Consider the following 15,920-nt stretch of genomic DNA (forward strand, 5'->3'; position numbering starts at 1 on the left):
TGACGTCGAAGTAAGCAGCTGAGGTCACGGCGATGTATCCACGTTTTCAGTTGAATAAAGCCCCAACCAAGAGACATTAGTGCATGTCAACGCAGGGAGGCATATGTGTGTCCGCTTTAGTCATATCTCATGATGTCAAATGCGCCAGGTCGCAGTTATATATAAATCGTAGTTTGCCGCCGTCGCTGTCCAAATAAGACTCATGATGGCAGAGAATAAAACGTAATGTCCAGCGCACCGGGTGGGTAGTCCTTTAGAGTGGCTGAGCAGCCCGGACGGAAAGTAAAACCGACATAAAATATCACCTATGAGAAACACTTGTGCATCGGCGACAGAACAATAGTCCACATAGTCGAAACATACGCAAATCAGAAATCGTGAAATAGTTCATGCTCGAAGAGTTCAACGATCCTAACTGAAAACAAAACATACTCAACAAAAGAGCAAAGAAGAAATAAACGAAAAAGCAGAAACCGAAAGGACCAAAAACCTCCGTACAGCCGGTGCTATTCTGTAGTCTTGCATGAGTTGCTGTTGAATTGCCTGTAGTAATCAGGGCAGACATGATGAAGGTTGTGTGCAAAGATAATCATGCACGGGGCATGGGTTGCCGACCACAAGTTTGGTGCGATGGTAGGATGTGATTCGAAACACTGTGCAGAGGTCACCAGCTCAAAAGTCATGGTTGTGCTTATGTACCGTCGTTATCGGCTCGCGTATCCTGAACAAAAGTAATGGTCAGATATATCGCCCGTCGCAGCCGGATCGTAACAACGAAGGGAAGTAATTAGAATTTATGCCGAAAAAAGGAGAGAGAAAATACAGCCGGCGACGCCACTTTGGCCCTCGAAACAAGGTTTCGCCAGGTCCGCAGTTTTTGAGGGGATTTCGAGGAAAGTTAAAAAGGTGGGAAACGTAGATGATGGTGAAGCGTCCCGGCGCATAATAAAGAGCTCACACGGTCGTTCGCCCGAAGGCCATTGGAAGACGCTGGTCTCTCCTATATCAGCTTGCAGTATTACACCATATTTATGGCAGGTGGCATAGACTCTGCAAGCAAATCCGGAACCAAGGCACAAAGATGGATCACTGTGGCAATGATGTGGGGGCCAAGGAGGATATTTCGATGTCTTCGAGTAGTGGGTCATCCAGCAAGTTCCACAACATGCTTCTTCAAGATTCTGAAGGAAATAAGATGATACAGTCCAGGGGTGTCAGTGTGTCCATTTAAGCTACTGTCGAGTGGTCCAATCCGATCCGGATATCCTGTCAGGCACTGGGGAAACGGTTGGGTCCATGGTATGTCCAGGTGCTAGCAATTGTTTCTTTGAATAGCCTGTAGGGGGCATCGTTGGTCAAACCAAGACCAGGGCGGTGGATAACCAAAAAAGTGAAGGAAGCGTTGTGTGTGAAAAAGGACGGAGGAACCAATGGCAGAGTTGGAGAGCATAAATGGGCACGGGAGTATTGTTTACATGATCCCGGGCTTTCGATACATGTCCGTATCCATGTCCAAGTCCGTTTGCCGTGCCATGTACGGCTCAAAAGCCGAAATATAAGGAAAAGTGAACAGCAGGCTTCCTTTGGCCGCTCGAGCTACGCCACTGGCAGGTGAAAACAGGTCAATGCTGCATTGCAGCTCAGATCCTCTCCGCCGGACACATGCTGGCCGTCGAAATAGTCACAGTCCACAGTGGGAAAAGGACCAATCTTCACGCCTTGGAAATATCGAGCCTATCACAATGTCAGTGAGTGTATCCAGAAATCTATTATACATGGGCAACACACACCATTTTCAATCACGCCCCCTTGGCGATCAAATCTCGTCATGTTCTCGTCCGTGAGGGTCGTTGCTGGTCCACCGATTTCTGAGAAACTGTTCGAGGCAGGTCCAGTTTTCATCAAGTCTACGTCGATACCAGCGCCCTGTCTACTGGCATCATCTGAAGCTTGAGTAAACTGGCCTGGCATGTGAGACACGATGCAAATGTCCGGAATGACGTGGTAAGAATGCTCAATGTGAGCATGGCGGTAGCATGCGGCCAGCACCCGAACAGGTTTCCGGGGTTTGCTTCCACAATCGCAGCCGGTAGTAGGATCATCGGAACAGCCCAAAACCTAAGACTAAGACGTGTGCTAGGAGATGGCAAAAGAAAAGGGGAAAAACGAATACAGCAACGTGTGTACCGCTTGACCAAAGGAGGAAACAACAGTATCAAAGGACCAAAAAAAAAGAAAGAAAAAGAAAAAGAAAAAGAAAAAGAAAAAGAAAAAAGAAACTAAAGGGTGGACAACTCACATAAGGTAAGAGTCCAGCTGGACCACAACGTAAAGAGCATAGGCGATAATATACACGGCCTGGAGACTGCAGCATAGATAGAAATAAGCGGGAGTAAATAGAAGAGCTGCACAATGGCCACCATAGATGGCCATAAGAACAAAACAATTGGAGATCAAAATGTGTATCAAATAAACGAAATGGCACTTGCAAGTTCAAGAAGCCCTCTGCCAGACACTTTTTTTCTGCCATGAGATATCCGGGGATGACGAAGATCATTGCCTCGGCGATGATCTTGACACAGCCTATCGAGACTCGGTTCTTGCGTGTGAACGCGCACAATACTTCCGGGGACTGCGTCATAGGCTTCAAGAGAGGCCCTTATTGAGTCAAACTGAGATGTCATATTGAATGACAGAAGCAAAAGATGCGTAATTTTGAGAACCACACACGGGATGTAACAAGGAAACTGCCAAAAAAAAAACGCCAAGTATCGACTGAAGGTGAAGATAAATGATGCTATAAGTAGGAAATACAAACCACAACGAAAAGAAGTCTAAAAACGCGAATGAAAATGTTGTTAGCATCTCAAGACCGTTGACAAGAAGGAGAGAGATGAAAGAGAAATTGAAGAGTCAGGAACAACAAACAATGATAAAAAAGGAAACCCACATCTCGAAATGACCCGAAATAGAGGTAGAGGGCAAAACTGCAATTTAAAATCATATGTAAGTGAGCCACAGTCGCCCAACAGGATCAATCACAGTGGGCTCTTTAGCAGGTCTTCAGACGTAGTAGGTTGCCTCAGGCTGACCATGGTTTGGTTGTGATGCTCAAAAAAGGCGACTCCAGGCAGGCACAATATTCATCGGCAATTGGTCCCAGCAGCACAAGGCTGGCAACAACCAAGTCAAGATGTCGGGCAATCATGCAAAATGGGCTTATAATTAGTTTTTGTGAAAGGGTGATTGAGGGTCTAGATAGACTGCCAATATCCTTGGAGGGCGGTCGTAAATAGTCCAGGATTTCTGACGCGCGAGGCAATGGTCGCATGTGGCAACGTGATTGGAGCTTCGGAATTTTCATGGCACCATCAGCATCAAACATTCAGAGTGGTGCTGCCCAACAATTGCCCGGCGCTTTACACGCTCCATGTTAAAGAAACTGTATGGTTTGGCAAAAACCATAAGAGTATGCTCCTGTACGGAAATTGGACCTACTTCGTTGAGCCTCATCCACCAGCGCGTCTTCTTTCATATCCGCTCTAGCCTTTCCCTGGCCTTTTATGGTTCTGCCTCCAAGTCGGCTCACGCCACATGGGTGCAGACTAGCAAGAACGCCGATGACCGTTCCTCTTCCGCGATCCTCGACCGCCTCGATCTGTCCGACTCGCCGGAAGTTAGAGACTGACTGGCGTTTTGGTTGGAAACAAAAAGGCTGCCATCGCACCATTTGTCATACAATGGTTGCGCATGGCGTTCAGGATCCACCATACGGATGGTCATTGAAGGTACCTATGCATTCGCAAAGTTGGGCCCCCAAACCACAAAACCAACGATGGCCAAGAATGAAACAGTCTGTGGCCAAACATGTTGCCGAAATTATCGTGGCTGCTGGTACAGCATCAATAGCCTCCCGGCGTGCAATCCTTCTAGAAAGTGGCTTGCGGTACAATGAGGTATGATGACGAACATCCAGCATAGATTCTGTAATTGCCCGATTTTTTGACCGACATACGTCCTGAGGACAGGAGCGATTTACCTGGGTGCTCTATGGGCATAAGAGTGCTCTACTTTTCAAAGCGCTCGAGCAGCCGTCGACCGAGGTGGCGCTGGTATCCTGTGTGGTCCTTTGGTACACGGTATCGTCTTTTGCAATACGGCGCCGCGGCTTGGACCAGTACCAGTTGTTGTTCTTCCTCATTGCTGGGGGGGCCGTTGCCGGGGTGGCCGTCGTTGTAGAGGCAAGCAAACATGTCGTCCTGCTCGCTTATGTACCGTGGGCGGCCTGCCTTGCGATGGCGGTCAGTTCGGCGGCCCATACACTCTGGCGGCAGATGCTCCAACCGGAGGCGAACCAGGACATGCTGACAGACGGCAAGTTTTTTGCACCCTGATATATGCCCTATCATCGTGCGTGGCTTGCTGACATTGTGTTGTTTTGACCTCCACGGTCGATTATTCTAGCGTACCCAGCCTCCAGCATAATTTCATGTGTACGAATGATAATATATTGAGTATTACGAGAGTTAGGCAAGTGGCCCCTGAAGTCGACTTGGCCAATGGCGCTACAGTACTGAGATCCAGGTGAGCCTGACCTTGGCTGAGGAAGACAGGGCAGCACACCACTTTCCCTATCGTCACAGCCAGCATCCAGCCTCCCGATTTACGCTGTTATGCCCCAGTGGGCCCAGTGGTTTACCAATGATGCCAAACGAAGCGTGGACTGACTACTGACCAGCCACAGAATATTTTGCGCTAAGCATATAGGAGTCCTAACCGCAGCACTCACATGTGGCGCTTGGTCTGGGCCATTTCTAGCAAGTAAACAGAAGACCGGGGCTCTACGGAGGTATTCCAGCGCACTCAGGTAAGATAACAACATTGTCAACATCCCTGTCGCTAAACGGTCGCCACTATTCCCAGCCTCGCGATAAAAACAACACACGCTCTCCACAACAAACCTACTGTATTGGACAAGAGGCTGGCTGCGCGTGCGTGGCGCGCAATGCGTATAAGCATCGATTGGTTTATGAGACATAATCCTCCACCGAGTGAATTACGACATGCGGAGTTCCCGTATTGCATTGCATTCCTGTTGGGCGCGGATGATCCTTCAAATTGTACTTGAGACGGCACATCCGCAATTTTGTATTTCTGAATTTTCTGGTTCTCTTTTTGTTCCCAATTCGACCTTGCTCCTCTATTTTTGAACACCCTGCTTGACTTCTACGGTTGTCACCCCAGAGCAAGACACGCAGTAGCATTGTGTCTCACCCCGGATTAGGCACGGCCGTCGCCGCATTCCATTGCATCTCGACATCACCCCTTTTCCTCGGCTTCCCGAATTGGTCTCTGACCTGCCCGTTCACTATGCGCTTCTTCCGGGCTCGCGACTCTACCTCCACAGCCGTCGCCGTTGTCGTGACAGCACTCGCCGCCTCAGTGTCCGCACAGACATCTACGTCATGCAACCCATTGACAAATTGTGAGTACAACCTTTGGACCTCCATAGGAAACACACTCTTTTGCCTCCTCTCCCGTTCCATCTCTACCTTTCGACCTGCTTCCCGTTACCAGTCACCTCATGTTAACTTTCTACAGCCAATTGTCCACCGGACACGGCTCTCGGTATGGCCATCGATGTCGACTTCACAAAGGGCAGCGTCAACTCGTTCACAGCCACCGGCGGCGGATCCGTATCGTACGGCTCGGATGGCGTAACCTTTACCGTTGCCAAGTCAGGCGACGCGCCTCAACTGTCGAGTATCTTCTACATCATGTTCGGCCGCATACAGTTTACCATGAAGAGCGCGCCTGGCGCCGGCATTGTCAGCACGCTTGTCATGCAGTCCGACGACCTCGACGAGATCGACATGGAGTGGCTCGGCGCCGATAACACCGAGGTGCAGACCAACTACTTTGGCAAGGGCCAGACAACGACGTATAACCGCGGCCAGTTCAACCCGGCCGCCAACAACCAAGCCGAATTCATCACGTATACAATCGACTGGACCGCCGACCGCATCGTGTGGTCCGTGGCCGGCACTGTCGTCCGCACGCTCAACTACGCCGACGCCGCCTCTGGTCAGTACCCGCAAACGCCTATGCAGATCAAATTTGGCGCCTGGTCGGGCGGCGACACGGCCACGAACGCCGCGGGTACTGTTGAGTGGGCACGCGGTCCGACGGACTACTCGAAGGGGCCCTTTTCCATGGTCGTCAAGGCCATCCAGGTGACGGACTACTCGACGGGGAAAGAGTACATCTACTCCAACACGTCGGGCGACTGGCAGTCCATTGAGGCTGTCGACGGTCAGGTCGGCGTTAATGTAGGCGTCAACGTTGCGACCCAAACTGCCACCGCAACGGCCGCTGCAGCCACATCCCTGTCGCCTACTGTCCCGGCCGGTGGAATCGGCGGTGGCGCCGCCTCTACCGAGTCTGGTCGGCCATGGGTTCCGTCCTCTACGTCGACCGCCATCAACACAATTCCTAGCGGATGGGTCATGACACCGAGCGGCAAAATTGTCCCTGCCAGCTCCAATATGAATAGTGAGTTTTGCTCTCTGTTGTCCTTTTAGGACAAATGGACGCAAATTTGGCAATCGCTAACGCAATCTTACAGGACCACCATGCCTGTCGCTCATCGCGCTGCAACTGTGTGGCTCTGTTGTCATTGGAATTCTCTCATTTGGCGTGTCGCCATTTTGATTCGTTTTTCTTTTTTGTTCCCATGCATTTTCTCCGTTTTCTTTCGTTTTCTGATACCACATACACATCATATCGGCGCATATACACAGTAGGGAATTACGACGCAAAGGTCTGTAAGAAATGAGGCGATGATCGCCTCTTGGATACGCACAACAGAAAGCAACTTTTCTTTTGGTGGCATTTGGTTGATAGCATTATGTTTCTGCATTTTCAGGCGGTCAACTGGAGCATACCATATATAGGTAACAAGCAAGTGCAAGATGCACGCTGGATATATACAGTGCATTGTGTGGCTTAATCTTTGTGTAAGCCGCACAACATAATACTATATATTTAATTCTAATACATTCACTGATCAAAATTGCTATTATAACTTTGCCCGAAGAGGAGGAAGAGGAGGCAGGGGAGGCAGAGGAGGGGAAACAATGACAGAAAGAAAATAGTAATCGGTGATTGCACCCTACCTCTCACATATGGACATGTTGCTACTACGATTCGTTGTTCTGAATGTTTTTGTTTTTGTTTGATAATCTTTTTGTGCATTTCTAATTAAGATTCTATTCCCAGCTAATCTGTACTATTTCATGTCTATTCAAACACCATTGCTCCCTTCCGACCTCGCTCCATGTAGCATTTGCAAGCCAAACGCTGGTCAAGACACCACCCTATGCACTTTTGACCTCCCAACGCCTCATACGTCCGTCGACATTTTGTCCATGCCGTCTGCTTTGTGGGAAGCCGGCCCGCTATCGAGCCTGTAGACATATTTAAAAGCAAAACACCAAAATGCAACGAGTAAAACCAGAAACAATCAAATAGGACGTCCGACGATGAAAGACACAACAAGATGACTGCAAGCAAGTATAGCAAAACTCAACGCGAAAACAAGAACGGTACCACCTAAGATGAAAATACAATGCAAAATGAAAACGGGAGCATCATCGAAATAAAACAGTGCAGTATGGAATAAGACCAACATGCTCTAGAACTCCCACGTAGAGTCGTTTCCAACAGACTGAATAGCCCAGTTGAATTTCTCACGAAGGGTCTTCGAAAAGAATTTCTCAATCGGGACACCGAATTTCTCAGAGAAGACCACAGTGAGGCGGGGATCAATGTAATTCTGTGGAGGGGTAGTCAGTACAAAGTCACTGTCGCCCATAAAAAAAAGAGGGACATCGTATGTAACTCACGATCTTCGAGGTGCTCAGAGCAACCTCTTTGTTTCCATCCTTGTCTGCTGCCTGAAGCTCCATGTTGTGGATGCGCTCGTCAATCTTTTGAGCAGCCGCCTCGAGCCTCTCAATGGACGGAGCCTTTCCCTCAGCCTCAACCTTCTTCGTCCGGTTCTCCTTCTTGAATTTAGCCTCAAGTTCTGCAACTGTCTTCAGACGCTCCTTGAGCTCCTTCTCTGGCAGCGGTTTATCGCCATCAATAGCGCGCTTTTCATTGTCCTTTTCGAACTTCTTGGTGACTTTGGTACGCTGTTCTTCGGCAAGGAACTTTTGGTGTTCAAGAATCCAATCGTCCGTTAGCTCCGGATCTCGTTCGAAGTACTCTGCGCCCTTTTTCTTCTTAAGCTTAGGGTCAAGATCGAGCATCATCATCCGAGTTCGCCACTTCTGGTATTTCAAGCCCTTGATACGATCGCCCATTTTCTCCATTTGCGCCTCGTGGCTGGCTCCGACCGTCCGTTTATGGTTGCAGAGAATGGCAACCTTGCGGTTGCAATCGTTGTACAGCTTCACCTTCTCGGCAATAGATACGTTGGTGACTGGAAGCTCCTGAAGCAGCTTCGACATCGTGTATGACGCATTATAGGTACGGAAAACCTTGGCCGTCAAGCCCTGCATGTAACTGGACAGGTGCTTGTTGAGTTGGGACGTCTAAACGTGAACGTAGTCAGCACCTTGCATGTAATTAAAAGAAGCGGAGAACACAGAGCACAATAGACTTGATCTTACGTTCAGGCGGTCGAAAATATCGTCACCGTCCTCCTTCGGTGGTTTCTTGAACATCTTCAGGTTCTTAAACACCTGGCGGTCTACCGTCACCTCGTCGTAGTACGGAATGCTGTCCTTGCCCAGGAAGTCGAAAATTACCGTGTTGGGCTCCCGAAGCGTGATATGCTCATACTTGAGAGAGCAGCAGCCAACTGTGTCTGCCTCGTTATCGGTATCTTTCTCATTGCCGGCGCGCAGTGCAAATCGATCGATCAGGTACATGGCAGTGGCACGCTGGCGGTCGGCCATGACCTCGCTCTTGAGCTCTCGGGTGTAATCCGCACGAACACGCCCAATGTACTTCTTGAGGGCACGAGCCTTTTCAAATTTCTTGAAATCGGCCTGGCCCTTCACGGCGCTGTTTGCGGCAAGCATAACGTACTTGTAGGCTCCGTTGATGTTTTCTTGCCACATAGCCAACCACGTCGCTTTGTTGTCGTGCTGCACTCCCTTCCACTTGTGTCCGGCTGGTGGCTGGGGCACAACAGCATCCTTGCCAATGTTGATCGTGACTTGCTCGGGCATGACGCGTTTCTTGACTCGGCCTGTTTTGGGATGCTCGCCGCGGCCACGGAATAAGCCAGGCGGCTCCACACGAAAGTTGCCAACCTTTTCTTTCCGGCCATCCCATTTGCAGTAGAGATATGGGGCCTCCAGTCTCGCCTTTTCTTCCTTCTCTGCCTTCTTCTCTTCTTTTGTCCGGTTCTTCCTCGCTTCGGACTGGGCCTTGTAGTATTCAAACATGGGCTTGAAATCGAGTTTGGCAAAGTCTTTTATAGCCACTTTCTGGCCATCCGGACCTCTCGCGCCACCCGTCTGTTTCAATACAGCTTGGAAATCAGCAAAGAAATTCTTCCTGAAAGTCGGGTTTTCGGTGTTGACAGTCAAATGGAGCATAGAGCCAAAGAAGGTGGCAACCTCCTCCGCTTCGGGATGCAGGTCCACGGCCACACCGTCGTAATACAGACGAACATGCTTTGGGAGGGGTTGGTAAGGCGGGGGGAAGACGACACCAGCGTGTTCAAGTGTGGTCCACTTGATCGAGTCATCCTCCTTTTTCGGTGCATCCCACCACCGGTACTCCTCCTCCTCATCATCATCGTCACCAGGCTCAGTGCTCTCAGCCTTCTTCATGGGCTTAGACGGTGCTGCTTTCTTAGGAGTGTACGCAGCGGCTTTCTTGCTGTTACTAGTTGGCTTGGCAGGTGGTCTCGCTGCAGTCTTGGAAGTGCTCGGCGTCTTTTTCTTCGCCATGGGCACGTCAGAGTCCGATTCGTCCTTAGGTTTCGTGCCGTTCGACTTCTTCAACGACGCGGGTGTTGCGCCGTTTGTCTGCCGCCTCTTCGGTTTAGAAAGCACCTCGTCTTCCGAATCGTCGGATTGGGGAGGTTTGGAGAACGACGTCTCGTTAGATGGACGCTTCGCCTTGCCTAAGCCGTTTGCAAGGAGAGACTTGGCCTCAAATTCGGCTTCCTGTTCGATTTTGGCCTTCTTATTCGAGAGCCGGACGTCCAGAGGCTTCTTGCCACCCCCAGTGTTGATCAGAGGCGTGTCATTAATCGACAAAGGCAATTTGGACTGCTTCTTAGACACGATCGGTTCGTCCTCACTGTCAAACTCGGCATACTTGGACTTCTGACGCTTCGCCTAAAGAATTTGTTAACCGAAATTATCATTTGATGGCTCCGCGCCCGTCAGAAACATACCATCGGTGCGTCGTCATCACTATCCGACTCATCTCTGTATCTAACAGACTGATCAATCGACGTACGTGACTTTCGCTTCACAAGCCCATTCAAGCCGGTCACTGGGCCATGTCGGATGGAAACGCCCGGAGGGGCCATTTTGACGTTCGGGGAATAGTTGTCCATGGCGGTATCGTCGGATTTGGAGATTCTAGAAGCAGATACTATATGAGCGTATTGGTTAGCGAGGTGTAACAAAGAAGTTAGGAACTTAATGAGAAGCAGCCGGCATGGTCAAGAGACTCTGAGGAAAGGATATCCAGGTTGTGGACAAGGAACATGATAGGAAGGATGCGGATGTTGCGATCAAAATTGTGGCCAGTTGCAAGGATAATTAGCCGCACGCATAGACGCGATTTCGAGGGCAAACGTACCATGTCCGTTCGAGGCGGCCAGCGGCCGGTCGTCGTCTGAGCTGTCTGACATATTCGTCGCCACGGCGAAACGCACAGGTATACGCCGAGTGTCCAGAGAGACCGAAAAGTGGTGGTTTCGAGTTTGAGCGGCACGACGCGTCAAGGTGAAAAGAACATATGCGGAGAGGGAAATCGAGGCCCCGACAAAAGAAAAGTGTCCAACCACAGGGATTGGCGGTGCCAGCAAGGGCGAGAGGGATAAGGACTCGGTTGAAAGGAAAGTTATCGTAATTCAAGATAATGTTGATGCAGACCACGAAAGGGGGGAAAGGGTGGAAACGAGAGGAAGACGCACAATATTTAGCCAGCAGAGATGGGCCTCGAAAAGCAGTGGAAGGCGATTTGGGAGAGACGTGAGAATGGCCGCCAGAAAGGGCCAGAAAGGTTTGGAGGCTAAAAAGACCAATCAACGCGAGCCTTGAGAGCTAGGGGACGCCAAGCACAGGAAAAGGAACGCTCAGCGTCCAGATTCGATGACTAGAAAGAAGGACGGGCGGAAAAGTGGGCGGCGAGGACACTTTGAAGGCCAGACTGTCTGTGGGGACGCGTGACAAGGGAGAAGAGAACTGAGGCTTATTTTCCTCACGTTTCAACCGCCAATCGCGCTGGTAAACGGAATACGGGAAAATTACCGAGAGCATCATATTGTTCAGTAAAAATCTAGGGCACGAAGAGCGCCTCGTAATACTTTTATGCGTGGCGTGAGCGACTGTTGCGGAAGGAGCACACTGGGTCCTAAGCTGCTGTGACACTGTCTTTCAAGAGCCATTCCAGCCAACACGAAAATTTGGCCACAGTATACGAATTACATGCGCTAGTATCTACTTTGTACGAATACAAATCGGTTAAATTACAGTGGGTCAATCACGTGATTATTTTGCCAAGGCAACTACACCCGCCGAGCTCTACAGGAGGCAGGGTTGTGGCGGTGGCTTGCACGATTTGTAGCCGACAAAAAGGGACAGGCGGGCAAAGACTTCCCGGAAAAGCGCGAGAACAAGCGGAAACAAAATAGGGCCAAATGAAAAAAGACCTCAATCGCTCTTTTCACTCTCCACCTGCATCGACCTCACTCTCTATTCATTGAATCTTTGGCCGCCATCCACCAACGACCAATTGATTTCGCCTTCTCCTGGACGACTTCTCGATCACGCCCTTTTCTCTCATTCCTCGTCGAAAATGTTGTCTAGAGCGGCACGGCCAGCTCTGCGGGCAGGAGCTTCCGCTTCTCGGTAAGTGAAGCTTAGAAACACAAGTTGGATGGTTAGGACAAAGGAGCATGGAAAATAGGAATAAGTGGAACAATGGCCGACGCTGAGGGATGCCCTCCTGCGCTTGGTTGCCTTGCGCGACAGGAACATCGACGGCCACAGGATGGATGAGCAGATGACGGGAGAACTAGACGACTGAAAGTTGGATGGAAGTGGCGCATTATTGGAGGATGCCCGGCCAGTCAACAGATGCAAAAGGACGACCAAGACTAACCACGCTCGCAGCTTTGCGACCGCCACCCCGGCGGCGTCGTACGCCACGCTCCGCGAGATTGAGGACCGTCTCAAGTCCATTCGCAACATTGAGAAGATCACCAAGACCATGAAGATTGTTGCCTCGACTAAGCTCAACCGGGCGCAGCGCGCCATGTTCGACAGCCGCAACTACGGAGAAACGTCCAACAAGGTTTTCGACGAGGCCGAGACCAAACCCCTCGAGGCTGGTGAGGACAAGAACAAAACGCTCCTCGTCGTCTGCAGCTCCGACAAGGGCCTTTGCGGTGGTATCCACTCGGGTCTATCCCGTACCGTCCGGAAGTTGTTCGCGGAGCAGTCCGCTGCCGGCACTGCCCCTTCTTATGACCTCGTCATTCTGGGAGAGAAGTGCAAGTCGCAGCTGCAGCGCACCAACGGCAAAGACATCGCTCTGTCTTTCGCCGGCGTCGGCCGTGACATCCCCACCTTCGCAGAGGCCCAGGCCATCGCCGACCAGATCGTGCAGCTCCCCGGAGATTACAGCTCCATCCGCATTCTGTACAACAGATTTGTGAACGCCCAGACCTACGAGCCCACCACGATCGAAGCCTTCTCCGAGGAGGCCATTGCCGCGTCACGTACGTTTCTCACGTCACTTCTGTGAGCCCCAGATACTTTTAGATGTCAACTGCTAACATATATCCAGCCAACTTCTCTGCTTTCGAGGTCGACGAGGTTCTGCTTCCCAACCTGCGCGAGTACGCCCTTGCCAACTCCATCTTCTGGGCTCTTGCTGAGGGCCACGCTTGCGAGCAGTCCGCCCGCCGCAACGCCATGGACGTAAGTTTGCATATTGGCACTTCATTGTTCTCGTTCTACTCTCGCTGCAAGCAATGCCGTGTACTAACCTTTCCTTCTCCAGAACGCTTCCAAGAACGCTGGTGAGATGATCAACAAGTACCAGATTCTCTTCAACCGTACTCGCCAAGCCGTAATTACGGGCGAGCTGGTCGAGATTATCACTGGCGCCACTGCTTCTGAGGACATGTAAATTATATGTAAAAACGCATGAGACGGCAGCGGCGGGGAAATTTTGTAGGAGTGAGTGAGCCAGGTGAGGCCTGCAAAGATGAAATGAGCGCGTCCTTTATTCTTACAGCCTCTCGTGTTATTCACAAGTCTCTTAGCTTGGAAAAAAAAAACGGCAATTTTCTTATTTGTTCCCCTGTCTGTTATATTTTATGTTTTTTTTGTTTTTTTTGGTATACAGAGCGGGAACAAAACAACCAATAAATTTTCACATTTAACCCGTGTCGCCATGGGCGTGAAAGCTAGCCCTAGGCACTGGGGATAATAATAGAAGTTTGTATTACCAGGAAAACTAAAATCCTAATGTGCGGCAATGACTTTCATGACCATACTCCGCATAGAGTCGGATCTTATCACGACATCGACATTACCGTAAGCTTGCTGCTGTGAGAATTTTATGTGTAGTTCTACCACCTGTAATTCAACGCCCGGTTGTAGAGCATATAAATATATATGTCGTATATACAATGTAGTTCAAGATTAACACAAAATGGTAACCTGGCATCAGCATACGGAAAGGACCAAGTAGGCCACCAACCAGGGTAATGACAAGACATTAAACCTTTCAAAATAGGCGCAGGAAACTAAAGCGTCAAAAGCCGGCAAACTTCCATGCAGGATATCAACCGCTCATTTCTACATCACTGTCGATTCCTGCTTGACAGTTGGTCGTCCGCCTAAGACGACGGGCACTATTAGAACTCGAGCGTTGTGGTATCCCAGTAACGAGGCCGGAGACTGAGGGTGATAATGTCTGTGGCGTGTGCTCAATATCCCGTTCGCAGGTCCTGGGATGCTCAATCTCGTAGGCCACACGTAGATCCGAAGCACGTTGGTCCCACTCGGCTATCCTCTGGTTGTATTCACAAAGAGCCGCTTCGTACATCTGTTTGTGAGCCTCTGCTTCATTTGCAAAAGGACGCCTCTCCTCTGCGCTAGCACTGCGCCACATTTTGGACGTGAGAACCCGTACTTCGTTCGGGGTAGAACGACCTTTGCCAGGGCGGCGTCCTTCTTCGCATTTTTTGCGTGCCCGTTCGTAGTTCGCCTTACTAAATAGCGAATAGGCGCTCTCCGACCCTCGAGGGGGTTGCGAGGGTCGGTCTCCAATCTGACTGTTGATGTGTTGTTGGATGTGCGATTCTCGTACTTCCAAACGCTTGCGATTGCTTGTCTTTGCCTCCCCGGTGTTACTACCGCGACCACCGCTAGCACTGATGCTACTACTACTTTCATCACCAGTCTTCCCTTCATCTTCGTCTAAGGTAACCTTTCGTTTAATGACAGACGTCAAAGTCTCTTTCGGAGGTATCAACGGCGTCGGGATATCGATTGGGCCCACCAACTCCTCGAAAATGTCTGATGCTGCACGCAGGCCCGATAGGTATGCTCCATGAACTGTGGCCGGATGTGTCCCAATGGTGTGTTCACCCGCAAAATGAAGATGCCTTCCCACAGGACGAGCCATAGAATCGTAATCGTCAATCTCCATGCTGGGCCCAGCTGATGAATAGCTTCCCCGAGAAAATTTGTCCGAAGCCCACCGTGTAACGACAGCCTCAATGGGCTCCGGAACGTTCTTAGCACCAAACACGCATCGTAGGACGGAAGTAGCCTCGGAAACAAGCTCATCATTGCTAGCCTTCTCTGTGTCGAATGCAGCATCACCGGCCATGAGGGCTACCAAGCAAGGGATACCTGTCGTCCTAGAAACATTGAACCATTGGAACATTCGGCCCCGGCGCTGCGAATACTGCCTCTGATCGAGGCTAAATCGGTTGGCTGGTTCGCGTAAGACACCAAAGATGTCGCGCTCTGTATCCCAAAATGGTTGGCGGAATGTGAGAATGATCTTGTTGAGAACGCCGTAGCCGAGGCGGTCAATCGCGTTCGATTTCCATCTTGGTAACGGCGGGTCAAACTCGACGTTTCCATGCTTAAGAACTCCAAGAGGTATCGTACTGATAACGTAATCAGCTTCGAATTTGTCCCCATTTTCAAATTCGATGACCACGGGGGACTTATGCTGTTCGTCCTGCTTGACATGCCTGGCACGGTTATCGTCACCGGACTCATTGATGGCGATTTTTTTCACTGCCATCTGTCTCCGAACATCCAAGGGCTTAGGGCAAAGCATCAGACCACGAGGCACGCTCTGGTATCCACCAATGATCATACTATGCCTTCCTTCCCACTCATTCCCAGCATCTATATCCCAGCCCTTGAGACTCAAGTGGCTGTGGTTTATAGCATTGCTATATTCCAGATTTGCAATGTGCCAGTTGAGAAGCCGGTAGTCTTGCGAGTTCAAATCAAGAAGCTCTCCATATTGCCTAATTGCATCTTCAACGACGGATCCAAGGGTTGCTCTAGGCGCTTTAGAAGCAGGGTCAAGATCCAAGTCTCTTGACTCAAGGACTCCCGGCTTCAATGACCACCCCATACTCTTCAGCTTGTGTGCTGCATTTAGCGTAGCGTGCGTCCCGGGTT

General features: G+C 50.3%; 4 protein-coding genes across 4 annotated transcripts; 3 read left to right on the forward strand and 1 right to left on the reverse strand.

Annotated features, from left to right (window-relative positions):
* Nucleotides 1-3,845: 3,845 nt before the first annotated feature.
* On the forward strand, nucleotides 3,846-4,394 carry SPBR_08906 (uncharacterized protein; the record flags this gene model as incomplete). Its single annotated transcript, XM_040767032.1, has 2 exons — nucleotides 3,846-3,956; nucleotides 4,029-4,394. 2 exons carry the CDS (start codon nucleotides 3,846-3,848, stop codon nucleotides 4,392-4,394), a joined length of 477 nt encoding a protein of 158 aa, XP_040615015.1.
* A 976-nt stretch (nucleotides 4,395-5,370) lies between these two features.
* Nucleotides 5,371-6,711, forward strand: SPBR_08475 (cell wall glucanase; the record flags this gene model as incomplete). The annotated part of the gene is made up of 3 exons (XM_040766713.1): nucleotides 5,371-5,485; nucleotides 5,602-6,552; nucleotides 6,626-6,711. 3 exons carry the CDS (start codon nucleotides 5,371-5,373, stop codon nucleotides 6,709-6,711), a joined length of 1,152 nt encoding a protein of 383 aa, XP_040615016.1.
* A 982-nt stretch (nucleotides 6,712-7,693) lies between these two features.
* On the reverse strand, nucleotides 7,694-10,885 carry SPBR_08112 (DNA topoisomerase I; the record flags this gene model as incomplete). Its single annotated transcript, XM_040766350.1, has 5 exons — nucleotides 7,694-7,834; nucleotides 7,905-8,597; nucleotides 8,676-10,361; nucleotides 10,421-10,623; nucleotides 10,834-10,885. 5 exons carry the CDS (start codon nucleotides 10,883-10,885, stop codon nucleotides 7,694-7,696), a joined length of 2,775 nt encoding a protein of 924 aa, XP_040615017.1.
* A 1,169-nt stretch (nucleotides 10,886-12,054) lies between these two features.
* On the forward strand, nucleotides 12,055-13,392 carry SPBR_08476 (F-type H+-transporting ATPase subunit gamma; the record flags this gene model as incomplete). Its single annotated transcript, XM_040766714.1, has 4 exons — nucleotides 12,055-12,107; nucleotides 12,372-12,979; nucleotides 13,048-13,181; nucleotides 13,264-13,392. The coding sequence occupies 4 exons, from the start codon at nucleotides 12,055-12,057 to the stop codon at nucleotides 13,390-13,392; spliced, it is 924 nt and encodes a 307-aa protein (XP_040615018.1).
* Nucleotides 13,393-15,920: the final 2,528 nt, after the last annotated feature.

This window comes from Sporothrix brasiliensis, assembly GCF_000820605.1.
Source record: "Sporothrix brasiliensis 5110 chromosome Unknown Cont22, whole genome shotgun sequence".
In the NCBI taxonomy this organism is placed as follows: Eukaryota; Fungi; Ascomycota; class Sordariomycetes; order Ophiostomatales; family Ophiostomataceae; genus Sporothrix; species Sporothrix brasiliensis.